General features: G+C 61.9%; 2 protein-coding genes across 3 annotated transcripts; both read right to left on the minus strand.

Annotated features, from left to right (window-relative positions):
- Positions 1 to 1,009: 1,009 nt before the first annotated feature.
- On the minus strand, positions 1,010 to 8,678 carry NFKB2 (nuclear factor kappa B subunit 2). Of its 2 annotated transcripts, none has more exons than XM_086466970.1 (23): positions 8,634 to 8,678; positions 7,524 to 7,568; positions 7,078 to 7,156; positions 6,570 to 6,610; positions 6,370 to 6,468; positions 5,983 to 6,134; positions 5,257 to 5,363; positions 4,965 to 5,123; positions 4,754 to 4,858; positions 4,524 to 4,609; positions 4,272 to 4,410; positions 4,072 to 4,191; positions 3,782 to 3,964; positions 3,471 to 3,612; positions 3,217 to 3,331; positions 2,812 to 3,019; positions 2,552 to 2,721; positions 2,292 to 2,394; positions 1,925 to 2,154; positions 1,657 to 1,726; positions 1,401 to 1,573; positions 1,212 to 1,323; positions 1,010 to 1,131 (listed from the first exon to the last, which is right to left on the minus strand). In XM_086466970.1, exons 1-23 carry the CDS (start codon positions 8,676 to 8,678, stop codon positions 1,010 to 1,012), a joined length of 2,805 nt encoding a protein of 934 aa, XP_086323096.1. The 2 variants fall into 2 exon arrangements, with proteins under 2 accessions (XP_086323096.1, XP_086323095.1); XM_086466969.1 differs by lacking the exon at positions 8,634 to 8,678 and adding an exon at positions 8,384 to 8,449.
- Positions 8,679 to 13,700: 5,022 nt separating this feature from the next.
- On the minus strand, positions 13,701 to 21,957 carry TMEM150A (transmembrane protein 150A). Its single transcript, XM_086466978.1, has 7 exons — positions 21,878 to 21,957; positions 19,615 to 19,662; positions 17,345 to 17,416; positions 17,116 to 17,183; positions 16,855 to 16,982; positions 15,697 to 15,874; positions 13,701 to 13,945 (listed from the first exon to the last, which is right to left on the minus strand). Exons 1-7 carry the CDS (start codon positions 21,955 to 21,957, stop codon positions 13,701 to 13,703), a joined length of 819 nt encoding a protein of 272 aa, XP_086323104.1.
- Between the last annotated feature and the right edge of the window lie 3,429 nt (positions 21,958 to 25,386).

Below are 25,386 nucleotides of genomic sequence, written 5' to 3' on the forward strand. Positions count from 1 at the left end.
ACGTGGGGCATGGTGGGCAGCAGCGTTTAAGTAACCCCCGGGGGAGATGCCCCCTGAAGCCAGGGTTGACTTGGGGCTCCCCACTGCCCTATGGGGCTGGCACAGCCAGAGCCAGCTTGCCTTCCCATGCCGCTTCTCCAGTGCATGGCTGGTGCCTCAGAGGCTGCCAGCAAAGCCTGGTCTGCAGCACTGTGAGGTCCTCATGCCGTATCAGCAGTGGTGCAACCCCTTCCTTGGCCATGGGCTCCCTCCTTGCCAAGGTGTGGGGGCAGCCTGAGGCAGCCCCCCCCATCCCCCCGGGCTGGGCTGGAGGATACTTGTCCAGAGAGAGATGCCAGTGGTGGAGTGTGGGTGCAGCGGTGCGCAGGGAGGGATCTGGGGACAGCAAAAGGGCTGTGGGCAGGGGGCTGGCACACATGCTGTTCTCAGCCACCCTGGACCCGGCTGGTTTCAGCACTGACTTTGCGAATGTGTCAAACTTTTTATTCTGCTCTTTTGAGTCTATTGCAAAAAAAAAAAAAAAAAAAAAAAAAAAAAAAAAAAGAACAAAAAAAAAATCCACCCTTGCCCTCGGTGGCTAGGGGGGAGAAAAACCTTTGTACAGCTTCTTCTCTCAGTTACTGAAGTAAAACTTGCTCTTCACTTCTTGTGTGCGCTGCGATTTCTCCCCGCGGGCTGGGGACAGCCCTGGCATGGAGGGAGGCTGAAGAGGGGCTGACAGCTGCCTCCTTGCTGCTGGACTCCCAGCTCCAGGCCGGGCTCAGGGGCGTGGGAGCCTGTCGGCTCAGGGCCGGGGCTGGAGAGAGGGAGGGCAGAGGCTAATGGAAACTGTGTCCCTTTATTCAGAAGAGGGACCATTAAATAAGAGCAGAGAGGTGCGGGAGCTGACTGTGTCCCATGCCCCTGAGTCCAGGCAGCTGGACCCCATGTCCGGAAGGCACTTGCGTGGGCAGGGCAGGGTGGGGGGCAATACAACCCCCCCTGGGTGGGTGCGGAGGCTGACGGCCCCTCAGTGCACCTGTGGCTGCTGGCTGTGGGGCAGCTCGCCCCCTGGCCCCGGCTTCAGGGCTAGCTTGGATGCCTGCTCCTCCTCCACCGACTCACTGCCGTAGGCGCTGTCTTCCTTCAGCTCTGCAAAGCAAGCCCCGGGTGCTGTCAGTGATGGCGGGGGGCAGGGACACCCCCCTGCACCAGACCCTTGCTGCCCATACCTGTGCTTTGCAATTTCTCCAGCTCCTCAGTTTTGTGGAGGATCCTCACGGCCTTGCGGAGCCCCATGGAGTCCAGCGCCTCCAGCAGCCCCCCCAGGCTACCCCCTGCCAGCTGCAGAGAGAAGGCACTGAGCGGGGCCGGTAACTGGACAGGCAGGGGTGACAGGGGCATCCCAGCCAGACACTGACCTCGTAACTGCGCAAGAGGCTGACGCTGGGTGAGGGGGTGTCCTTGTAGGTCTCCACTAGGCTGCAGAGCCCCAAGCGCTTGGCCAGCTCGATCCAGTCCGACCCGCTGCAGTCCTGGTTCAGCAGCTGCTCCAGCCCCTGCAGCGCCTCGCTGTCCAGCGACAGGACCTTCCCTGCACGGGAGAGGGGCCTCCATCACACGCTGCCCAAGCCTCGCTGCCAGGGGGGTGCTTTTGAGGGGAGAGGGGCTGCTCACCTGGCCGGGGGGCAGCAGGCAGCTCCACCTCGGGGCCCTGCTGGGAGGCCTGCAGCAGGATCTCCCGGACCTGCAGACATGACACAGGAATGTCAGCATCCCCCAAAACACCAGCCAACCCTCCCCTCACCTTCCCACGCCACAGCTCTCCCTGGGACGTGGAGGGGCACAGGCGTCCTCACAGGAGCATCTCCTGGAGCCCTGCCCCATCCATGCCATCGACCCCACAGAAATGCTCCCAGTGGGTTTGTCCTGCTGCACCATGCACCTTCTGGCTCCGAGTCAGGTCGAGGGGCGTGTGGCAACGGCGCTGCCTGTGCCCTGCCTGCCCGTGCCCCTGCGCTGGGGGCTCGGGGTTGGTGCTGCGCTCCGTGGCCGGGGACGGCTCCCCCAGCTCCATGGCCAGGTCCTGCTCCTCGGGGTCAGCGTCGGTGTCACTACTGGCCTCCGAGGAGGACGGGCTCACTGGCTCGTCATTCTCGCACAGCACGTCTGCCCCTGTCAGAAAACAGTGGACTGAACCCCCAAAAGGGAAGGTCGGCCCAGGGGTCTGCCCTGTGCCTGGGCACCACCCCCAGGCACAGGCAGCTGGGGCTGCAGGGAGAGGAAGAGAGAGGAGGGAGGTAGTGCCTTACCAGCTTTTAGGAGCAGTTTGGTGAGGGTGGGGGAGCCCAGGCCAGCAGCCAGGTGCAGGGGGGTGTTCCCAGCGAAAGTCCGGCTGTGGACGTCTGCTCCCAGCTATGGAGAAAGGCAAGAGGCCATGAGGATGGGCTGCCTGGGTGCTGTGCCCCCCTGCCCCATCACCCCAAGACCACAGGGGACCCCCCACTTCTGCCAGGGCCCTGTAGGAGGCTATGCCCCATCCCACAGCTCCCACCCACCAGCTCCCCTGTACCTTCTTCACCAGGTGGGTGGCCATGTTCAGATTCTCCATCTCCACAGCCAGGTGCAGTGGGGTCCTCCCACCCTGCCTCTCGACTGCATTCACATCTGCTCCTTTCCTGACCAGCAGGTCCAGGCAGGCCAAACTCTTTGCCTTGACAGCCAAGTGCACAGGCAGGAGGCCTGCAACAGGGGAAGAGGCTCAGCAGCCCTCTGGCCAAGCCCACAACGGCACTGACAGGTTCCTGCTCCTTGTTTCCCAGCCCCACTCACCATGGAAATTGGGCAGGCGGAGCAGGTAAGGGGCAGCCGAGCCCAGGTGGGCCAGCAGCGTCCTCAGCATCTCTTCATCACCAGCCTGGAGTGCCAGGTGCAGCAGGGAATTGCCATAGCGGTCCAGCAAGGTGGGATCAGCACGGGCTTGCAGTAGGAGCTGGACCACTTGGGGCTGCTTGGTGATGACTGCCAGATGCAGTGGTGTCTGCGAGACAGCAGCACCCATGTCAGCAGCGCTTGCAAGAGGAGCCGAGTCCTGCACCACCGTCCTTGCTAGGGTGGCTGCACTGTGCTCATCCCTGCAGCCTCCCCTCAGCGGAAGCAGCAACAAGAGCCCCTGGGGTCAGGAAACGGGAGTGAGCCCCAGGTAAAGGAGAACCAGCTGCTCTGGTAAACATGTACCTGCTGGAGGTTGTTGGAGATGTTGATGATCTGCTGGCTGGGGATGCTAACAACGACCTCGATCAGCTGCTTGATCACAGCCGTCTGCTCATGGATAATGGCGAGGTGCAAAGGCCTGCAGAGAGAGCAGGATGGCCCCTGGCTCAGCTCCATGCTTCTCCAGGTCCTCCCTGCCACTTCCCACCCCCCAGAGCCCCCAGAATGGCTCCAATGGCCAACAAGACTCCCATGCTCTCCCCCCAAACCGTGCTCACGTGTCTCCATTCTCGTCCTGCGATGCGGCCAGGTGCCTCTGGACTGCTAGCAGCATGCGGGGGTCGGCAGTGACTGAGTAGTCAAGCAGAGCATGGGCATGGCGATGGGTCAGCGCCCGCATCCACAGCTGGCAGAGCTGGGCTGGGGGACAAAGCAGGATGTCACCTCCAGGAGCAGCAGCCCCATCCAACCCCCTGCATCCACCCTGGGCATGGAAGAGAGTGGGACCCAGCCCCGAAAGGTTCCCAACCGGTGCCACCTCTCCCAATTGATGTCCCCCAGCCCTCGTGCCAGCCCAGCTCCCTCCTACCGTGCTTCTGCAGCTCCTTGCAGTACGTGCTCTCTGCAGGTGCCTGCCTGTCGCTCCCGGGCCCCTCCACCTCGGGGCCTTTCATCTGCACACCCCCCTGGTAGCCCCCCACGGGGTGGGGGCCGGGCGAATAGATGCTGTTGTAGGCCAGCCCCGGGGAGTAGGGGAAGCTGAGGTTCCCACCTGCGGAGCAAAGGGGAGGATGGGTGAGATCGGAGGGGAGTGTGGAGCCCCCAGGGCCAGGCCGCAGCTGCCCAAGCTGGGAGCGGGGAAGAGGCACCCCCACTCACCTCCTCCAGAGCCGAAGCCCCCGGCGCCCCCGCCAGCACCCCCCATGTGCGAGCCCCCGCCAAAGTGCTGGGGAAACTGAGGCAGGACTTTCTTGCGCTTCCTTTCTACTTCTTCTTTATCTGCAGGGAGAGAGGGGCAGCAGGGTGAGGGGCAGCCCCAGCAACAGCGTGCACGCCAGCCTGCCCAGGGGGGTGCTCACCTTCCACCACGGGGTAGTAGGTGAACTGCTTGGAGTCACTCACGTCACCCCCCCGCTTCCGCTTCAGCTGCAGGAAGACGGTGACAGGACGGTCGATCTTGGGCTTGTGGTAGGGGGGCGTGCGGAAGACGATGGCATACTGTGGGCAGGACAGACAGGCATGGGGTCCCGCTCCTCCCCGGAGCTTCCCACCCCGCAGGGCACCCACCTGCCTCGGGGCATGGCAGGACACCCCCTGCGCCTCCCCCGTACCTGCTTGTGCACGTCAGTGGGGGAGAAGTCCCCAAAGGCCTGCCAACCATTCTCGTCATCCTCGTAGAAACGCACCTCAATGTCATCTGGGGAGAGAAGGGGTGCTGGCACCACCTCTCTCCCCACCTCGGCCACACTCCAGGGACATGGAACCCTGGCCACCCAGGGGCCATGGATGTCTCCTGCCACAGCCCCTCAGGAAGGTTTCAGCTGGAGGGAACAACTTTTACCTTTCTGAACTTTATCACACAGCAAGTAGACCTCATCCCCTCCCCGCACAGAGCCTGCTGTCTTATCCATCCGCGAGATCTTCAGGTTGGAAGCTCCTGGGGACTCTGCAGAGCAAGAGGAGGTGCTGGGAGCCACTGGGGCAGACAGAGCATCCCTCACCTCCTTACCCCATCCTGCCCCACGCCCTCCCTGGCCTGGCCCTACACTTACTGCTGTCATGGATGGGGTCCGAGATGACGGGCTGGAGGGCCAGTGTGAAGTTCCCGCTGCTGTCACGGAGGTAGGCAGTGAAGCGCAACCGCACGATGCTCAGGTCCATCACCTTCTTCAGCTCCTTCGCCTCCAGCTCAATTTCACGCAGCTCCGTTTCTGCCAGGGTAGGGGGAGATACTGTCAGGCTAGGTGAGGGGACGGGGCTCCCCCCACCTGCCCCCCCCAACCCCACGCTAACCCAGCTGTCACCCTGGGACACTGAGTTGCCCTGTCCCCAGGCTGCCCTCACCCGTCAGCAGATGGCTCCTGTTGCGCATCTTCTGCTGCTTCAGCTTCTCCTTCATGATCTCCATCATATTCTTCTTGGTGACATGGAGCACACCCAGGTTGCTGAACCTGGAGGAGAAGAGGGATAACGCTGGCATCTGGGAGTGCCAGGGTGGGAAGCAGCCAGCCTGGGGGCACATGGGCTCCCACAGCCAGGAAGGAGCTTAGCAAAGCACAGAGCGGTGCTGCTTGGGCAATGGGGGTCAGTCTGTGTGGGGCATAAGAGAAGCAACCACAGAAGAGAGGAAAGGAGCCCAGGAAAGAGCCAGCTGGGAAACTCTGAGCTCCCTATAGGTGACAAGCCCAAAGAGGAGGACAAGAAGGGCTGGAGGCAAACAGGATCAGGCTGATCCTGCAGCCAGGGCTGGATTTGTAAGAGCAACTGCAGAAGCTGCCGAATAACCCCGCGACTCGGGCTGGCTACAGAAGTCATCTGCAAAGCTGGGGAGCTGCAACCCCGAGGACAGAAGCCCAAAACAAGCTGCACATGCCAGACCCAGAGCCAAGCAAATTGCTCAGGGGACAGAGCTATAGTGATGACCTTGTCTAAACCCACTCCTGGCTCCACCCAGCAAACCCCGCTCCTGGATGCACTAACCCTCGTCTTCTCCCTGGCCCGTGAGCTGCAGCCAGCCCCCCAGCCACCCCACATAGGCGAGAAGCCACCCTGGGTCTCCCTCATGCGTACTGAGCCGTCATGTCCTTGGGTCCCACAATCGCGACGCAGTTGCCGGCCTCGTTGCACTGCTTGCCCACCAGGCTGTGGGCATGCACGCGGGGAGGGTCGCTGTGCGTCACTAGATCCACCTCAATCCGGGCCATCCCTGTGTAGTTGCAGATCTGCGGGGAGAAAGGAGATGGGAGTCAGGTACAAAACCCCAGGATCCTGCAGGACACTCCTGCTATCCCTCCCCATGGCCACCACCCACCCTGCTGCAGCCCTCCCATCCCTCCAGGGCCATGAGACACACAGACCTTAACATACAATTCCTGTCCTTCCTTCAAGGCACCCTCCCAGTGCCTGTGCACACCAGCTGAGGACACTGCCCTGTCCCCTCCCCAGGGTAGCGCTCACCTTGACAGTGGGATAGGTCTTGCGCCCTTTCTCGCTGGATGCTCCTGGCAGCCCGCCATGTGAAGGGCCTTCACAGCCATACCGAAACCGGAACCCCCGCTGTGGAAGCAAAGAGGGCGTCAGCCAAGGGTGATCCAAACCTGACACCGTGAGAGCAAGGGTGACAACTACACCTGCCCTTGCCTGGGAGACACTCTTACCTGCTTTGGCTGCTCAATGATGACAAGATAGGGACCTTCCACTAGAGGACAGAGAGGAGAGGCATCAGTCAGAAACACAGGATAACCAAAGTGCATGCTCCCAGTAAGGATGCTGGAGGTATGGGGATGGTGCTGAAGGTGGGGTGACCCCTGTCTGTCCCATGGTGGGTCCTCAGAGCACCCAGCCCCTGTGCTGTCAGAGTCCAGCTGGGAGCAGCAGACAGGGCAGCAGGGAAAGGAGGGAAGGGCCAGAGGCACTCAGGGAGCGGGGAGCCCCTGGGAACCCGTCACAGCCCAACCTCAAGTCCCTGGTAGACTGAGCAGCGGGGCCAGACCAAAGAGTCCCTGTCCTGGTGGCACGGGGCAGGGATTCCCAGCCAGCCCACAGTGGGGCCATCGGGGACACAGCCCACGGTGCTGCTGGGAACTACGAAATGTGAGTCAGCCTGTTGGGAAACCCCACTGCAGCCGGGTACCCCCAGGAGGGCACAGCGAGAGGGGCCCTTACCTGTCTCCATCAGGGGCTCCTTCTGCTCCATCATGTGAGAGCCGAAATTGAAGTCATCGTAGTCAATCCCATCCAGGCACTAGGTGACAGGAGAGAAGATGAGTGTGTTGGGGCTGGAACGCCCAACTGCCCTGGGGGGCAGGCACAGACCCCCACCTCGCACCCCAGAGACAGGCACAGAACACCCCATTGCCCACCTTGGACAGACACAGACCCCCCACTTCCCACCCCAGTGGCACCTGCAGAACCCCATCGCCCACTCTGGGGGCGGACACGGACCGCCACCTCCCACCCCGAGGGCACCCGCAGACCGCCATCTGCCACCCCGGAGGCAGGCACAGACCCCCGTCTCCCACCCACCCCGTGGGGTCAGGCACCGCTCCCCGCCCAGCCCCGGGGCCGGGGCCAGGCAGATTCCCCCCGCCCCGGGGCCGGGCCGCACTCACGGGCTGGAACTGCTCGTCCATGTCTGAGCGGGGCCGGCCGCCGGCCTGCGGGGAGAGCGCGGGGGTGAGCGGGCACCGGCGGCGGCAGGAAGGCACCGCCGCTCCGGAAAGTCCCTAGAAACCCCGCCGAGCCGGGAAATGACGGGACCGCGCGTCACCGCCCCGCTCCGCCCCGCCGCGGCCCGGGGCCCGGCTCGGCTCGGAGCGGGGCTCGGCTCGGCCCGGGGCACGGCTGCTCCTGCGCCCGCCGGCGGCTCCTCCGGCCCGGCCCGGCCCGGCGGGCCCGGAGGCGGTGGGACGGACCGACTCCTCGCCGCCTGGGAGATTTGGGCTCCGGGCAGGCTGGAAATCCCGCCGCCCGCCCGCCTCCCCCGGCCGCTCGCCTCCCCCGGCCGCTCTCGCTCGGGCGCTGCCTGGCACCGCCGGCGCGCCCGAAGGTCCCGAGTCTCCCCCCGGGAGCACGGAGGGGTTTGTTCCCCGCCGTCCCCGGCTACCTGCCCCGCTTCGGGCACCGGTCCCCGTTGAGCAGCCATGGCGCCCTTTCCCAACATGACCCGCAGCGCAGCACGGCTGAAACCACCCGGACCGTGCCATAAAACGCGGCAGCAGCCCCTGGGCCCTTCCAGGTCCCTACCCCGGGCCATCTCACCTTAATGATGCACCTCCCGCACAGGAATGTCTCCTCCAAGCCCCCCTGGACCCAAACAGCAGCAGCTGCCCCAAAGCACTGCCCCAAAGCCCGCTGTCTCCCCCCTGGCCGGGGGAAGCTCTCCAGGACCCCGCAGAATGAAGCCAATGCATGGCAGCCCCTTGCCAGGCACCCAAAGGGGCGCTTTCCCGCTTCCCCCATTTCCACTTACACGGCAGCCTCTGCATCCTTCCCGTGGAGGTGACCTGAGAGAGGCATTTGCCATCCATGTTCCCATTCCCTCTTTCCCGCTAGGAAGCCTCTGGTTTCAAAGCGGGAGTCGCAGCCCCAGAGCCCACCATGGGAACATCTCCCACCGCCCCGGCATCCGGTGCTGCATGCTCCCCGCCGACCCCAGCAAGGCACCGCCAGCAGCAAGGCCCCTTCCCTGCCACCCACAGTGCTCGCACCCTCCTACTCACTGGGGAGGAAGAGGCTGGTCTCAGCAACCCATCCAGCCCCAGCATCGCCACAGGAAAGCTGGCTACCGCAGATGAGGGTCCCGCAGGGGTCAAGGTCTGCCTGACCGTAGGAAACCACCAGAGACTTCTAGCAAAAGGGCAGGATCAGAGCACAGCCTCCATGCACGCTCTCTTGCTCCACATTTCTTCTCTTTGCTAAGAAATGGAAACAAAACAAAAAAAAAAAAAAAAAAAGAAGAAAAAAAAAAGCATCTGACTCCACGGTGCCCTCATACCATGAATTTCTGAATCAGTAGTTGCTGCAGGTCCCGCTCAGGGGATTTTGGGTGTGTGGGAGAAGAGGGGAAGGAAGGGGATTGTTCAACCCGTGCATGACTCATATTCTTCAGAAGCTGAAAAGAGCCTTTTCAAGGAGATTTTCCAGCCACTCAAGTCCTCCAAAGGGGCTGCCCTGTGGCCCCAGGCCTGAGGTTTTCCCCGGCTGGCCTGCCACCTGAGCCCAGCCTGCCTGCAGGATGCGGCCTAGACAGCGGTGCAGCCCGGGTCGCGGGGTCCAAGGGACCTGCAGGTGCAGTGGGGGGTGCAAGCAGGGTGAAGGTGGAGATCCAGCATTGTGAAATTATGTGGGACTTCCCTCCTGCCATTCTGCAGGGGCTTCCGAAAGCCTGGGAGCACAGAGACAACTCCCCGCTGGCCTGCGGGAAGCAGCACACACTGCTTGCTGTTAGGATCCCACTGGACATCCCACCTGGGCAGCCTCAGCCTGCCACCACCAGCCAGCCACCCCATCTGCTGGCACAGACTTCCCAGAGAGGTGAAGGACGGGACAAACATCCTTCCTCAGTGTGCTGGGAACAGCCACCTTGAACCCCACCTGCTGAGCCTGGCCAGGGGAGTCCAAGCCCAAAGATGCTGGAGAAGAACAGACTGCGCCCGTCGAATGCAACAGCGCCGTTTCTCCAGTGCCATCAGCCCCATCCCCACTAGAGCAGTTTTCACAGCTCACTCATTGCTGCCCTGGACACTTCCACTTGTTGCAGCAAACGGCATGACTCAGGAATGTCATGGGGTCGTGCCTGCGTCTCCTCAGCCTGCGCAGCTCTGGCTCACTCGGGAGGTTGCTGGCAGTACGCCTGCACGCTTGCACAGTGCGCATTAGATGAAGCCCACCTTGCTCGTGGAGAGCTGGAGCATCGCCTGCTTCCTTATTCCTGGAAGAGCAACTTCAGGCAACCTCAGACCTGCTCTCAAGGTAAGTCCCTCCTCCTGTGCTAAGCAGCCATGCCCTTCAGGCCCCCGGGTTTCCCCTAGGAGTGTAGCACATGGCTTTTATCCCCTACACATCCCAGAAGGAGACCCATCTCCCCCTCCTGCCATCGGTAGCATTCCCTGCTCTGTCGTACCCACTGCATCTGGCCTGGACCCTGGGCTTGCACACACACTGCAGCCCCTCTTGCTGGGCTAACTCCTCCCTATCTTCAGCCCTTCCTAGGGCTCAGGAAGGATTCTCTGGGCGTTGCTGGGAATGGGGGGGAAAGAGCAGCAACCTGACTGTGATGCACTGCCCAGAGCAGCACCAGCTCCCTGCCCCAAAGCACAGTACTGCCATGGCACCCTTGCCGGATGGCACAGCCTCCCCGTGCCAGCCAGACTGCTTCAATTAAGGGCCAGCCGCTGGCAAGCAGTGTGAGTTAAATCTGTTCTTCCATGCCTGCAGCTCCTTGAACGTGACCTAGTAATGCCAGGTGCTATTTTCTTTCCGACCTAGTAATGCCAGGTGCTATTTTCTTTCCTCCCGTGACAGCCTGCTGACTTGCAGAGCTGGTGCCCTGCAGGCGGGAGGGAAACAGCCGACCGTCTGTCTGCGGCGGGAGTGTTTAGCAGCCATGGGAAAGGGCAGGAGGTGGCACGAGCGTGGCTCTGCTCCGAACTGCCCTGGTGTACAGCCGACATGTTCCAGCCACCCAGCTGGCTGCTCCTCTAACATACTATTCCCTGTGCATTTTGTTTCCCCTGGGGCCTGCTAATGCCTGCAAATGATGGCCCTAAATACCTAACCTTGCTTTCTGCACAAATCCTGTGCTCTGCTCCATCCCAGGAGTCCCAACAGCTACCGGCAAGAGGCTGCTGAGTCCCTCTTGCACAGCGTTCACAGTAACTTTGTTCTGAGACCCTTCTTGGAAACTGAGTCCTTGACCTGCAAGCGTGGCAGAGAGAAATCCCCTCTCCCTGAAAGCTGTCCAAGCCGCTCCTGACAGCCTGCCCTCGAGCACCAAAGCCATTAGTATCTCTCTGCATAAAATGCCTTTGCTCCCATGGTGGCTATCAAGTTGGTTTTGGTAAACCCCAGCCACCCACTGAACTTCTATTTTTCTCCTCTAGGGCCTGTAAATCAGCTGCTTTGCTGTTGTGTTATGAACCATCGGCTCCAGTTGTGTATCTGTGCGCCCTGAGAAAACCCCTCTCAGCGCCAGCCGGGCGTTCGCCGTCTGTCACTCTCCCTGGTTTCCACCCTGCCCGCAGCATCGCCACCGCGCCGGTGTTCGCGGCTCCTCCTGGGGCAGAGCGGGCTGAGCCTGCGGGCGCAGGTCCCTTCCCCAGGCCAGCCCTGCTCCCTCGGGATGCGGCAGCATTCGCCGGCGACACGGAAACAGGAAAATAAGCAGCTTCCCCACTGGCAGGGACACGGGTGTCAGCACCAGCGCTGGGACTCGCTTTCTCCTCCCCACGCCAAGACAGCAGATGTCTCTCAGCCTGGATCTTCCCAACATCTCCTCTCCCCGCTACCCCCGGCGCCGGCCGAGGGGCAGCTAGGGACCGGCGGGGCTGCCATGGCGAGGGGAGGCCCGCAGCTGCCGAGGGCTGGCCGCTGCAGACCCCTCCGCCCTGGCGCTGAAACTTTAAACCTCTCGACCAGTTTGGCGCCCTTCCCGCTAGGACTCTGGACACACGTACACCCGCCGCCCCCGGGCGCGTCCCCACGGGCCGGGCACGCCGGTACTTTCGGCCGAGACGCACTCCCCACCGATGCAAGGGGCCCGGCCCTCTGCCCGGCAGACACACGGCTCAGCCGCGCTCTACCCGGCTCCGGGGGACCGGCACCCCCGGGCCGCCCCCGCCCGCCCCGGGGCGGCCCAGCCCCGCGGAGCCAGCGGCCGGCCCGGCCCGCACCGCCCCGGCCGCTTACCTTCAGCCCCGGCCCCAGCGCGGCCGCCTCACCCCGGCCGCGGCCCCGGGAAAGTCCCGTCCCGGCTCCGCCTCCGCCTCCCGGGGCTTCCCGGCCCCGGCTCCGCCCCGGCGGGGACAGCGGCGGGTGGGCCGGGGTCCCCCGACGGGACGGGACGTGCGACTCCAGGCTGCTGCATCCCGGGCGAAGCCGCTTGTCTTCCCCCTGCCTGACCCTCGGGGCGGGGAACCGGGCCCCGGGCTCACGGCCGTCCCGCGGGCGCCGCAGGACCCTCTGTCCCCCTTCCCGTCGGAGCCTGGCCCCAAAGCCGGTTGCTACCCCAGGCCTGCGCAGCAGGGAAGGACGGTCTGCCTCGCACTTTGCTGATTTTCGCTTTTATTATTGTAAATTCACTGGTCTCTCTTTATATATATATTTAAACTTATATTAAAGTCAGAAATGCTCCTCTTCAAACTACATATACTGGTGGGTTTTTAGGCCGATTTTGAACAGGTGGGCAAATCAGGAAGCCCAACCTGATCAATGCGCACAGCAGCAGCAAATGCCCCTCTCCAGGGACAAGGGAAAATTTATATATATATGTGTGTATATATATACATGTAGATCTATATATACACAGACAAACAGACACATACACACACACTCAGCCCCCTCCACAGCCCACTCCCCTCCCTAGCCTCCTGACCAGGACAGCCCAGGCTGGGGCTCAGCCTGAGGAGCTGGGGCTGAACGGGACAGGCTCTCACCAGGCAGGCGCTGGGCAAGGCACTGGAGGACAGATTTGGGAGTCCCAGCAGAACGGGGCACCAGCTTCTTCTGTTCCTACAGAAGTGCTTCCCCTTTCTGTGGCTGTGCTCCCCAGTAGGAGGGCTGGCAGCAGCCCACCCCCGGGCTGGGAAACCGGTGCTGGGGTGTGCAGGCTCCCCGGCAGGACAGCTTAGGTTGGCAGCGCTTTGGAGGGGAAACCCGCAGCTCTGCAGGCGCTGTGCTTGTAGGACATCCCCGGTGTGACGGTAAATGTGGAGACCCATTCCCTAACCTATCTGACTGCCAGGGAACACGGAAATGCTGTAGCCCAGGAGGTGAAACCTGCCTCAGCAATTCTCTTCCAAGCTGAAAAAACGTGGGAAAGTCATTGTCTGGAGACATGGAAGGCCTTGAGTGGGGAGAACTCTGTCTGAGAGGGTCAGCACAGCCCAACCAGGGATGCTGGTGTCATCCTGGAGCAGCAGAAGGCACTACCCCCAACCGGGCAGGCAGGCAGGGACAGACCCCTGCTGCCATCCTCACTGGGGGTGCAGACAGACCTGCGCTGCCATCACCTCCCGGGGAATGGAAAAGGCACTCTGGGTTTTTGGCTTCTCTGACAGTAACAGTGTCTGTCCGGCTGGAAGGCTTGCTCTGATGAACCTTACTGTCCTGGCTGTGGAGGAGGGAGGAACGGTGATCCCCCCTCCCCAGCACACCAGGCATGCGTGGTGAGGGGAGGGTAAGCCCCCTGCTCCCCCACGTCCCTTTCAGAAGGGGGCCTCTGTATGATTGCCTCTGACAGCCCCCAACTCAGACGGGGCAGCCCTGGAGGCTCAGGGGCAGATCCTGGCTCTGCCAATAGCAGCACCAGGTTGGCACCCCTGCACTCCAGCAGTGACCCCAAACCCTGTGGGCAGGGAGGGGGCAGCTCCTCCAAGGGACACCAGCTGCCGAAGCAGCCCTGGCCACAGGTCCCACCAGGAGGGGAGGGCACCACATGCCCACATGTGCACACACACACACACACACGCACCCCGAGGCAGTCGGGGTCTCGGAGACATTCAAGGTGGGGGAGTCAGCGGCAGAGCCCAATTTGGGGGTCCCCACTGTGAGCCTGCCTCCCATGGGGGTCAGGCCATGGCCAGGCCCTCCACCTGGCTGTGGATGTGGACCATGCTGGACACGCCGCTCTCGCCTTTGTAACTTTTGGGGGCCCGGCTGGCTTTCAGCAGGACCAGGAAGGTGTCTGTGGAGATAGCTCCAAACTCAAAGGTGAAAGTTCCATAGAAGACCAGGACATCAATGATGAACATCCATTCACACAGGGCAGCTACATGCTGCAGCACAAAGCTCTCTTGGATGAAGAACACACCACCTGAGGGCATCCCTGTCAAGGAAAGCACAGGTGGACCCCAGCCATCCCATGGAGGACCACATCCTACTGCCACTGCATGCTGGGGCGGCAGTGAGCAGCCCCCCTCCACAGGAAACACACCACCACCCCTAAAACCAAGAAACCCCATGTTTCCCTCAGCACTGGGAGGACCCCGGCATGGGTGAGGCAGTGGCACGCGTGCCCAAACCAGCCTCGGTAAATCACGGGACTGATGCCAGGTGGGGATTTTCAGAAGAGGCCATGGCAGGGGGAACTCAGGCTGCAGCCCTCAGGGCAAGCCAGGTGCCCAGATGCCTCACCCTCCCCACACCACTCGCCTCTTCCTCAAACCAGGTTGACGCTCCTCATCCTCGCGCAGGATGCAGTCAAAGTCCGTAAAACTCATCAGCCCTCTATCCCCTCACTAAAGGGGTTTGGGCTGCTGCGTCTCTGCTCCACAGCAGCCCCTGTCCCTCTACGCTGCCAGCTGGCTCACTCCAGAGAGGTGGCCTGCTCCATCTCCTTCAGGTTCCACAACTGCCAGAGCTTCTTTATGCTTCTCTTACCCCTACTGGGGAAATCTACTGCAAGAGCCACCACGGGTGAGGGGAGAAGGTAGGCACATCCCCCAGCCCCACAGGTGAAGCCTCTGGCAGTATGCTGCCCTTTGCCAGCAAGACCGAGATCTGGGAAAGCCAGAGAGGCAGAGACCTGACCAGTGCAGGGCAGAGCCCTCTGCTTACACCCCCCATCCTACCAGGAGAGGCCCCAGCCCTTTCCCCACACCGTCCCCACGACAGGTCGCTGCTTTCCCACTTCCAGTCCCCAGTGCTTACAGAGCAGCATGGCCACGGCAGGGCAGACGGGCACCAGTCCCATCTCCCTTGTCCTTATATGCTCTGCTTGTCCCTCCCAGCTGGCACCGCCCCGCGGCACTCCTGCCCTTCCCAGCTCCCTGCTGCCTCCTGGCCCACCTACCTGCTGTGGTGACAGAATGGGACACTCCCGCTGGGCCAGACACCAGCCGGCCTCGTTGGGACCCATGGACACCACATGGTTTTACCCCTTCCTGCCCAAAACCCACCACCTTGATTCCAAATTTATCCCTAACCTCAGTCCCAAGTAAACCACTGGCTCCCCGGCCACACACTCAGGACGATTCTCCCAGCCCTGCTCCACCTGCTGCCATGCCCTCCCTCCCTGCATGGTGGTTGCAGCCCCCAGTGCCTGTTCACCAAGCCCTCCCTTGTCCTACGGGCAGGTCAACCTGTGAGTTACGGTGAGTGAGCCCTGGCTGGCAGAGGTGCTGCCACGTGCCCGCCTGGCACTCGCACAGAGCACTTTTGTACTTGGCCTCAGTCGTAAGGGTAACTCAGAAGGACTTTGCATTGCCGAGGGCTCAACGTACCTTTGTCTCATAAAAAACCCCAACAAGTGGCTCTTCCACTCTGCAAGGTGTGGGGCTGGAGCCTGTAGTGGTGGCCAGGCTGCAGCAGCCAGGGCAAGGCTGGTTTGGGGCACCCCAGCACCCTGAGAGCTGCCCAAAAGCATCTCTTCCCCTTCTTGGCCCCTGCATGGTCCCAATACTGCTGCTCCTCCAGCCTACACCTGCAGAGAGCTGCCTGCCCAGCCTCTCTCCTGGCACCATGCCTCGCAGCCGAAGGGTGGAGGATGTGGGGCGCATACCCCCATGGAGACCACCTTTCATCAGCCCATCCCGGATCTCCTCCCCACACCCTTCAGAAGGATACTGAAGACAAGGGTGAGGAAGGCCACAGTGGTGAGGATGCTACGTAAGTGGCCAGTCCAGTACTGCCCGCGGGTTTTGGCCATCCGATAGGTGAGGATGGACTGCAGGAGCAGGAACAGCATGCTGGTGGGAAAGGCCACCCCTGCCCCGACGTAGTGCAGCACCTTGGCGTGATCCACCTGCGGGGGAGAGACCCTTAGTGCTGGCACCCCAGGACACGGCCCCGGCACAACTCTGCTCCAGAGGGTGAGCTTGTGCCCTGGCACGCACGCAGACAGCGCCAGAAGCAGATCCAGGCAGCTTGCCCTGTGCCCTGCTCCTGGCTGAAGAGCAGATTTAGACCCACCGTCTGCTGCTGAGATCTCAAAGCGCTTCTGCTTCTTTCATCCGTCAGGCGGTAGCTCCTGAGCACCTTGGGCCAACAGCCCTGCTGTGCCCGTGGCCATAGGGCAGGGGCTGCCCTCAGCAGCATCTGGGGCTGCCTGCACCCCCTCCTGGGGGTCACAGCCTTGCCTTCAGCAGAGCCACTGAGCCACGGCTGGGGCACAGGGGGGATGGGGGCCAGCAAAGCTTCTCCCGGGGGGACATGGTGCTGGCAGCAGCCTCCTGCCAAGCGGAAGGGACCGGCTGCTGCAGGCAGCGGGCAGGCAGCTGCCGGGAGGCCGGTGCCTGGCAGCACAGGCGTGGGGGTGAGCGCTGACGGCTGCTGCCAAGCCCTGGACTGCTCCGGACCCTGAGAGCGCAGGCTCTGCCCAGACACGTTTCCTGGCATCACCCCCCGAGCAGCAAACATCCACAGCAGGACGGCCAGGCAGCTTGGCCGGGTCTCCTCTGCTCGTCCCTGGCACGTCCCTGCCCGCGTGGGGTCACATGTCCATGGAGGGGACAGACCATGCAGAGGGTCTCAGATAAGGGTTCAACCAAACCCAGAAGCTTAGTCTGGACCTGAAGCTACGAGCGCACAAAGAAAGAGAGGTCTCAGAACATGGGGAAGCACAGCGCCAGGTGGAGGTGAAGGAGTGCCCGAATGGGGGGTGCTGGACCAAAATAACTACCCCAAATCCTACATCGCCGAGTGCTGCCACTGCCCCACTCCAGCCAAGGCCCCCTCCTGCACCCCCTGCTCCTCTCACCCCCCCCCTCCGAGGAGATGCCTTACCTGGAAGTTGCCGACCATGGTGAGGCCAGCAGCGCAGACCCAGCCGGTGGCCAGCCCCAAGGTGTTGAGGAGGGATGGCCCAAGGCGCTCCAGGAGGTGGGCATAGCGCAGCAGCCCCACCAGGATGACTGCAGGAGGGAGACACGACCCCATCGCACACCGCCACCCGCAGCCCCCTGCCCCCCACACCTGCCCCCACTGGGGGTGAGCTCCGCAGGGTGCCCTGCTCCCGGCCCCGCTGCCCTGGCTGTGGGCACTTACCCATGAAGGAGCCCAGGCTGCAGATGAGGCTGAAGAAGCAGCTCTCGGGAGGCAGGGTGCCACACTTGCTGCGGGGACAAGGCAAGGCCCAGAGAGTCCTCAGCTAGGGGGCACTGGGGTGCAGCGCCTGCCCTTCTCCCCAGGACACGATCCTGGGTTGCCCCGGGGGGGCTCTTGGGGCGGCTCCAACCCCTGGCTGGCCCCACGTTCCCACCCCACGGCTGCTCACCTGACGAGTGGGATATGGTCCAGCGTGCAGCAGGAGCCAGGGCCATCCACACCGCATGACTGGTTGTAATTCCTGCGGGAAGCAAAGGGACGGGCTGGGAGAGCCACGCCGACGCCCAGGACCCTCCTGCTCCCTGCCCACAGCCCCTGCAAGGTGCTCCCCAGTGAACGAAGCCTGACCTTGGGGACGTGCCCATGCCCTAGGGCCCACGCTCATCCAGGAGGTAAGCCACCACCCAACAGGGTCCCACCATGCCCTAGGTTTCCACGGCGTGTCCCCTGCCCGCTGGTCCTGCTGCCCACCTGGAGTCCCTGCCTGCGAGGGAGAGGCCACAGCGGGGCAGGGGCTGCACGCACCCACTGGGTGCATGGGCCGGGATGCTGGGCTCGGGGGTTCTTGCAGCCCTGCGCCCCCGGCTGGAGCGGGAGCACCCTCATGCCATCCCCAGGGTGCGAGCGCCGGTGGAGCTGGGCACGCAGCCACTGACAGCTCCAGGCTTGCACGGGACGGGCGGGAACGCCAAGCTGAGCGGGAAACGGCCCCCACGACCACAGCACCCCAGGGCGGTGCCATCCCGCCGAGGAGGAGAGGGCGGGCACGGCCTGCTGTGGGGACCGGGAGCTGCCGGGGGGGGGGCACGACAGGAGCAAGCCCCCACGGCTGCCCGGGGGAGCCCGGCATACCAGCAGGGCGTCCCGCCGGGGGCCTGCTAGCAGCCCCCAGCGCCGCCGGGGGCGGGGGCAGGGCTCTGCTGCCTGCAACGACCGCAGAGCCCTGGAAGTGCCTCCTGCGGCCGCAGACCCTGCAAGCACGGGGGATCCAGAGCTCTTATCAGATCGAGACACCTTCCTGTGCTACCTGCAACCGTAACCAAATTCCCCCCTGTGGGGGTACGTGCCCCCTCACCCCCCCCAGCTCTCCTAGGAGCTGGGACACACTTGCAGAGGGTTTTTGGGCACCCCTTTGCTGCAGCGTCAGCCAGGCGCCCAGCACCTCTGCCTGGCATGGCTAAGCAGGGCCCCCTCCCCACCCCACAGGCAGAGAGCCCAAAACACTGTGCCCCAAAGGGCACCCTCAGACACCCCCAGCCCTGTGGCAGGGACGGGAGCTGTGGGGGGGCCAGTGCCACCCTGCCCCTGGCCAAGGCTGACCATCAGCAGCCTCCAGCTGCTCAGCGAGTGCACGGTTAAAAAAGCCTTTTTGGAAAGGGCTAGGCTGGGCTCTGGTGTTTTTTCAGTCTCCTCCTTTACTGGTGGCTTTGTTTTCCGACAGCGCAAAACCCTGGCGAGGCGTGGAGCCCCACGGCCTCCTCAAGGGCTGTTCTTGGGGCCGTGTTTGGTTTGGGAGGAGTTTTTTTATTATTATTTCGTTTAAAGCAAGCAGCCCGAAGCCGGGAAGCATTATTCATCATTAAGGGCTGGCTGTGCAGCAAAGACAACTCGACACACACATTCTTCCCGGGGCAGAATCAGCCATCAGGCAGGAAACGGCAGTAGGGTTTTATTTTTTTGCCCCTTCTCCTTCAAACACTCCAGCAAGAATTAAACTAACATGGATTTTTTTGGGCAGATTTTTAAGGAGACACAAGCCAAAAACCCTGCAGAAGAAGCTGCCAAGAGAGCAAATAGAATTTTTTTTTCCTAGCCCTCGCCTCACCCGCACCTCGCTCCCCATCCTGGGGCGCTGCAGGCAGCGCTGCCCATGTGGTGGCCGGGCACTTGCAGGGCCATCCTGTCCCCCTGGCACTGCCAGATTTAGCCTTTAGCAAGCAAGCCTCAACCTTTTCCATGGAGACACATGGCCCTCTGTAATTCCCTGACCACTTATTTTCATACTTTCTCCATGCTGTGTTTTTTCAATGGCCGCCTTCTCCCTGCCTGGTTTGCAGCAGGGCTGGTCCAGTTCACCGGAGCAGCCAAAACCACAGGCGAGCCTGGGTGGGGGAGGGAGAGTGGATGGACAGTAGACACATGCCCTGGGGCAACTGTGCCCCATCGCTGTCACCACCACGTCTGTGAGGGGAGGCGTCTCTGTGCCCCCTTTAATGCTCCCACCTCTCCCGTCAGCCCCAACCCCCTCCCAGGACCAGCCTGGCCCCCAACCCGCCTTTCAGCATGGTGACGGTGCAGGGGTGGCACTGGCTCCTCAGTGGTCCAGCACAGCGTGGCATGGTTCAAGTGGCGCAGGTCTGGAGGGGGACCTGGCATTACAGGGTCTTTAACTGAGCTGCTCCATGGCGAAAGCCCCCTGCTGCCCCCCCCAGGCCTTACCAGTTGTGGACGGGGCAGATGTGGTTGTTGGAGAGCGCCATGGCGTAGCTGGGGGAGAGACAACAACGGGTTACTGCAGCTACCCACTTTCCCTGCATCCCCACTCCTTGCCAGCACCTGGGGCCAGCCCCAGGGACCAGCTGCGGGAGCAGGGGGTACGAGCCTCCGCTGCCTGCCAAGTGCCAGCACTCACCCCGTGGCACCTCCCAGCTTTACAAAGCAGGAAAAAGAAAAGAAAGTGCGTGAACTCAGCCCACGCTCCGGGGAGCTCCCTCTGCCAGGACCAGGTCCCCCTGCCCGGTACCCCCATCCCCGCTGAGAGCTGCCTCCTGCTCCCGTTCAGCGTGGCTGCAGCTGCTCCTGCGGGGCCCCTTCCCCATCGTGCTGCCGTGCTCTCCGGGCTCTGGAGTCTGCTCTGCCGCAGAGTTCCCCACCCTGGCATGGGCGTTCTCCACCAGACTACAGCTGTGCAGGGTGTCACCCGATGGCCACTGGGCTCTGCCGTGCTTCCCCCAGCCCCTGGCTGGCCAGCGCCAGAGCTAAAAGAAGTCTGGAAAAGTAGCCAGCATGTTGGCTGGGCATTTTGAGCAGATCAGCTCCATCGAGCATTTCACTGTGGAGTCACCTCTGCACCTCAGTCAGCTTAACAGGGGGTTCATGACATGCATCCCACTCAGCTACAGAGGGTCTCAGCCCCGTGCTCCCCCCCAGCCAGAGGGAAGCCCTCCTGCCTGGCAGCCACAGCAGCGGACGGCACCACACTGTTCAAATCGCTGCTGCCAGAAGCTGTAAACAGCTCAGGTTAAAAATAGGCCTCAACACCGGTAAGAAAACCCTTCTCCCGCCCAAGCTGGCCACGTAACAGCCAGGCTGCGAAAAGGGTGATCCCGAGGCACCAGGGCAAAGAGTGGGACAGCTGGGAGGAACCAAGGGTCAGTGCTGCCCACCCCAAGGGCCACTCACCAAGAGCATTGGTCCCCACAGACCCTTTGCCCAGCCACTTCTCAGCACTGGTGTCCCCTAAGCACCGAGTCCCCATCCCAGCCCTCCATGTCCTCCTGGGAGGGGGGCAACAAGCCAAGAGAGGCATAAACACCACTGCCCTTCCCCCAGCGAGATGTGCCCCCACCTGCCCAGTCCCACTTCACAGCTCTGCATCCCAGGCATGGCCAGTGGGGCCCCGAATGGGCCTTGTGCTCCCACATGCAACTGCCTGGCCTCACCCTACAGCTGTGCTGATGAGGGACACAGCGTCCCCTGGGCAGCTACAAGACGTGTTTGAGGCCAGAAAAATGGCCTGAGACCCCCCCTCCCAGGGCAGCTCTGGCTGTGAGGACCACGAGCAGCACCTCCCATCCATGCTGCTCCAGGCTGGAAGGGTATCCACCCCACAGGGTCACCCACAGGAGACGCAAGGCATCTAGGGGAAAAACTTGGAGCCTGAGTTCCCTGCACCAGGATTGGCATTTGGCTTTCATATGAAGGACGGGCAATACCACAGCGGGAAGCTCTCGGAGGGACCTGCATGGTATAGGGTGCATTTGCTCCATCCCACTCCCCAGAAAGTCCCATCACCTACACTGGGGCTTCCAGTGCCTTTGGGAAAAGTCCCTCATCTGGTGCCCACTGTCCCATGGTAGTGGCACAGGTGGGCTGATGGACTGAGGCAGGACAGCCCCACATGGCCAGCTAAGATCCCAGGGCCAAGGCCCAGGGAAGGGACTGACAGGGTGCCATCATGGTGCTCACCCAGGTCACACAGTCCCAGCACAAGGGACAAATGTTCCCTGGCCCTCTCCTTCATCCACCACATGGGATGGGCGCCCATGTGCTGGTTACAGCCCTGGCGCTGCAGGACCTGGGCTGGTGGCATTGCTCCCAAGGCTGTCCCCGTGCCACCTAAGCATCAGCCGCGCTCACGCCTGGACAGGGGTATGCAATCCCACGGGGTGCCAGGGGTGCGAGGCCAGGGAGGCACAGGCCAGCGCCGCTGCAGGGGATGCAGAGACCTCGCAGGGTGGCTGTCGGGGGGACCGGGGCAAGGTGTGGGAGCGACCGAGTGTGCAGAAGCACCCCAACATAACACTGGCCCAGTAGTGCCCCACGACCCCGCACCTCGCAGCATCCCACCCCGCAGCATCCTCCCGCCGCCCAGCGCGCAGCATCCTGCAGCCCCTTCCCCCACCGCAGCCCGCCCCGCAGCCCGGGCGGCCCCGGCCCCGCCGCCGCCGCCGGGGGGTGGGGGCCGTCCCGCGGCACTCACACGATCCACATGCCGGTGATGGTGAAGGCAGGCAGAGTGACGGGCAGGATCCCCCAGGCCGGCATCCTGGGGCCGGGCATGCCCCGCCGGACTACGGGCGAGCGCGGCCGCCGGGGGAGCCGCCTCCTCACTGCCTCCTGCTGCCGGGCCGCCGCCGGGCCGCGCTCCCCATGGGCGGCCGGGGCCGGGGCCGGAGGGAGGTCCGGCCGTACAGAGCCGAGCCGAGCCGGGACAGCGCAGGCCGGCCCCGCCCCGCGGGCAGCGCGGGTCCCGCTCGGCGGGCAGGGCCCGCCCCGTCCGGCGGCTAGCGGGGCCGGCCCGGCGCGGCCCCGGGCGCCACGTGGCGGCGGCCCTGCCGGCCCGGGGGGTATCCCGGCCGGGCGAAGCGGGGGCGGGCAGCCGGCAGGCGGGGAACGGGGCCTGCACGGAGCCGCTACGGTTCGGCCCGCGGGGCGGGCAGCCCAACCGGCGCCGAGAGCACGGCGTGCCGTGCCTCGTCCTCTGCAGGGCAGCGCCGGGGCGGCGGAACGGCCCCTGCTCGGCAAAAACAGCGCGGAAGGGGCGGCAGGGCACCGCCCGGCAGCGAACGCCCCCCTGCCCGCAGCTGCAGCGGCCTTTGCCAAAGCCGAACCGGACAGCAGCAGCTGGCTGCACGGCGCTGGGGACTCCCCCCCCCCCCCCCCCCCCCAGCCCCAGGTGATGCTCTCGCTGTCCCAAACCCCATTCCTGTGCCCTGCCCGCGAGGCTGTGGGCTCCTCCAGCAAGAGCGGCCCAAGGGGCAGTGGCTCAACGCAGGTACAGCACTAGGTAATGGCTTACCTTGCTCAGTTCCCTGTTCTTCCTTGTGCGAAGAGGGTTAACATGGGCTCAGCCTTCCCTCCCGCGGACAGGGCTCAGCCCGCACCCCTGTGTTGGCTGGCCTTTCGCTCTCACTAAATGATTAGTGACTCCTGGGCTGCCTCACACGCTGCAAGCCAGCGCCTGCATGCACCGTCCCGACCCGGTTAGCCTGACCTCTCCTTTCCCAGACACTTTCTACAAATGGCTCAACTGGGGATTAAGTTTAGCAGCCACCCACCAACACTGCTGCCCAGAGAAATTTCCATTTTTCTTACATGGAAAACTTAAAAAGAGAAGCAGCAGCACAACTTCCCCTGGCAGAGCAGCTGGGCTCCAGCAAGCCCCATTTCCCTGCCGATAACTCAGCAATATACCACGCTCCCACCCTGCAGCTGCTTGCGGGCGTGTGTTTGCAAGTCCCAAAACATCCGTTGGAGCCAAAGGGTGCATGCACCCCTTGGACCAGACTGCTTGCTGCTCGTGAAGCCTGCACCTTCCTGCCGCCTTCTGTGGAGAGGAGCTGCCTGGGAACAGCACCCACCCTGGCCTGCATGGGAGAGGGGCTGCGGCTGCCCACCGCCTCACCTGGGTTATGCAACTGGAGGGGTAGTATGGCTTACTGGGACATGTAGTCTGGGGGGAATCGCATCTTTCTATGCATTGAATCGCGCTCCAGGCAGCCTCCTCCCAGGCCCAGTCTCTCTCCTTGCTGTTCAGGACATCAGTTCCCTGACCTTTCGGTGCAGGAGTTGCACTCCAGAACGTTGCTCCAGAGCAGGTCATGCTCTAAAGCTACCCCCTGCATTTCTGTCTGCCGGCGGACAGCGGGCCTGGCCCTCCCTCTCCCAGCAGCCCCCACAGCTGTGCAGAGAGGCAGCGGTGGGAGCAATGCCTGCCCAGGAGGCAGCACCAGGCCAGTAGCGCAGCAGCTGCCGCCTCCAGCAGCCTTGGCAGGGCTCAGATCGCTCCCAGGCCCCAGGCTGCAGGCGAGCAGTGCAAACCCCGCTGGGCTGCCTTCGGCACAAGGGGGGGGGGGGTGTGTGTGTGAAGGAGCATACCACTGTGGTTTCAGGGTACTTTAGGCTCTATAACAGGCGCAGATTTTTCCAGGCTTTTCTAGGATTGATGGTAACTTCTAAAAAAGTCAGCTCACTCTTAGAAGATACTTTCATGGAAATCTTTCCTACAGCCCAGGTCTTCGAGTATGCTTAGATTCAATTAAAAAAATTAATCTAAAAGCAGTATTGCTTCAGTTTCGCAAGTTTCAGTGTGAAATTTATATTTTACAGCTAGGGCTTCTCTTTCCATGGGGCTTTCTCACACTAGGAAGGCTCACACCAATAAGGAAAACAAGAGCTCCACCTTAACCCATCCTACTGACACAGGCTAAATCCCAATGCTTGTGTCTCTTCTGTTTCAGCAGTAGAAGTTCTTCTACTGACACGGGCTAAATCCCAATGCTTGTGTCTCTTCTGTTTCAGCAGGAGAAGTTCTTCTACTGACACGGGCTAAATCCCAATGCTTGTGTCTCTTCTGTTTCAGCAGGAGAAGTTCTTCTACTGACACAGGCTAAATCCCAATGCTTGTGTCTCTTCTGTTTCAGCAGGAGAAGTTCTTCTACTGACACAGGCTAAATCCCAATGCTTGTGTCTCTTCTGTTTCAGCAGTAGAAGTTCTTGATGTAAATGGGAACAGAAGAGGTACATAAATCCAAACTATGGTGATGTCTGTCCAGCCTCCTCTGGAAAACAGTGAGTCTGACCTGTAAAAATGAGCAAGAAGTCCAAGAGTAGAAAAAGTATATGCGGGGACAAACCTGAAGGCTACTGTTGTGAACAGCACTCCTTACCAACAGCCACTGGTAGTAGGACTGCCTTTTACGTAATTTAAGTTACAAATGGAGTTCAGTTATTGATATGAATACGTACCACAGCACATGCTACGTGTCCGTTGATTCTGATGTTTTGGTCCAAACACTCTTCCTGTTTTTTCTCTGTAACACATGAAACCTTGTAATTGCAAAATCTAAACAATATTCAAAGATTTTTTTCTGTTTTTCCAGTCCATTCCTATTTACAGTCTAGTGAAAACTGTTCAAAGTGCAATTCTGTCTGTCTTTCCAGCTGACATTCCTTCCATTCCAGTCCCACTTCCTGCAGTTTCCTTGGGTGGCTTTTGCTTTGCACCGCAATTGTCTGAATTAAGATGTAATGCTCTCAGTAGACACTGGGTTTGCAAATGCAGTTTAAAACACAGCATCCCTCAAACAGCTGTCTGAGGGCAGCACAAAGAACTGGGCTTTGCCGTTAGCTGACATCACTCCAAGAAGTCAAAGAACATCTGGGGATCAAAGGGCAGTAGTGCTGACATCAAGGCACTTCATAATTGAGCAATGGTTTACAAAGAGTTAATCATCTCAAGGTTTCAGAGAGCATTTTGGAGACAGCTCAGAAAAACAGAGCTGTAAACAGAAGCAAAGGCTTGGAAATACAAGACAGAGAGGTGGGCCAGATATAGAAGGGCCATGGGCAGCACAAGGATTCAAATATATATGAATGAAAACATCTAAGGGCTGGAAGGACATGATCTGGAAGCAGTGGAGGGTGAGAAAGAGAAGGCTGCAGCAATGAAAATATTCCAGAAATGGTGAAAAAGGGGTAAAGGAACCA

Source organism: Leptosomus discolor, chromosome 6 (assembly GCF_034619465.1).
Source record: "Leptosomus discolor isolate bLepDis1 chromosome 6, bLepDis1.hap2, whole genome shotgun sequence".
Taxonomy (NCBI): Eukaryota; Metazoa; Chordata; class Aves; order Leptosomiformes; family Leptosomidae; genus Leptosomus; species Leptosomus discolor.

Bases quoted from the DNA above. Each gene is read 5' to 3' on its own strand.
- TMEM150A (XM_086466978.1), bottom strand. From the start codon at position 21,957: ATGCCCGGCCCCAGGATGCCGGCCTGGGGGATCCTGCCCGTCACTCTG. The intron at 17,417-19,614 runs GTAAGGCCTGGG...TGCTTCCCGCAG, and splicing joins ATCTGCCCCGTCCACAACTG to GAATTACAACCAGTCATGCG. The intron at 15,875-16,854 runs GTAAGGCATCTC...TCTCCCCCGCAG, and splicing joins CCATGGTCGGCAACTTCCAG to GTGGATCACGCCAAGGTGCT.
- NFKB2 (XM_086466969.1), bottom strand. From the start codon at position 8,449: ATGGGAACATGGATGGCAAATGCCTCTCTCAGGTCACCTCCACGGGAA. The intron at 5,124-5,256 runs GTGAGGGCAGCC...CTACCCTGGCAG, and splicing joins CAGGAGCCATCTGCTGACGG to AAACGGAGCTGCGTGAAATT. The intron at 1,324-1,400 runs GTCAGTGTCTGG...TTCTCTCTGCAG, and splicing joins GCCTCTTGCGCAGTTACGAG to CTGGCAGGGGGTAGCCTGGG.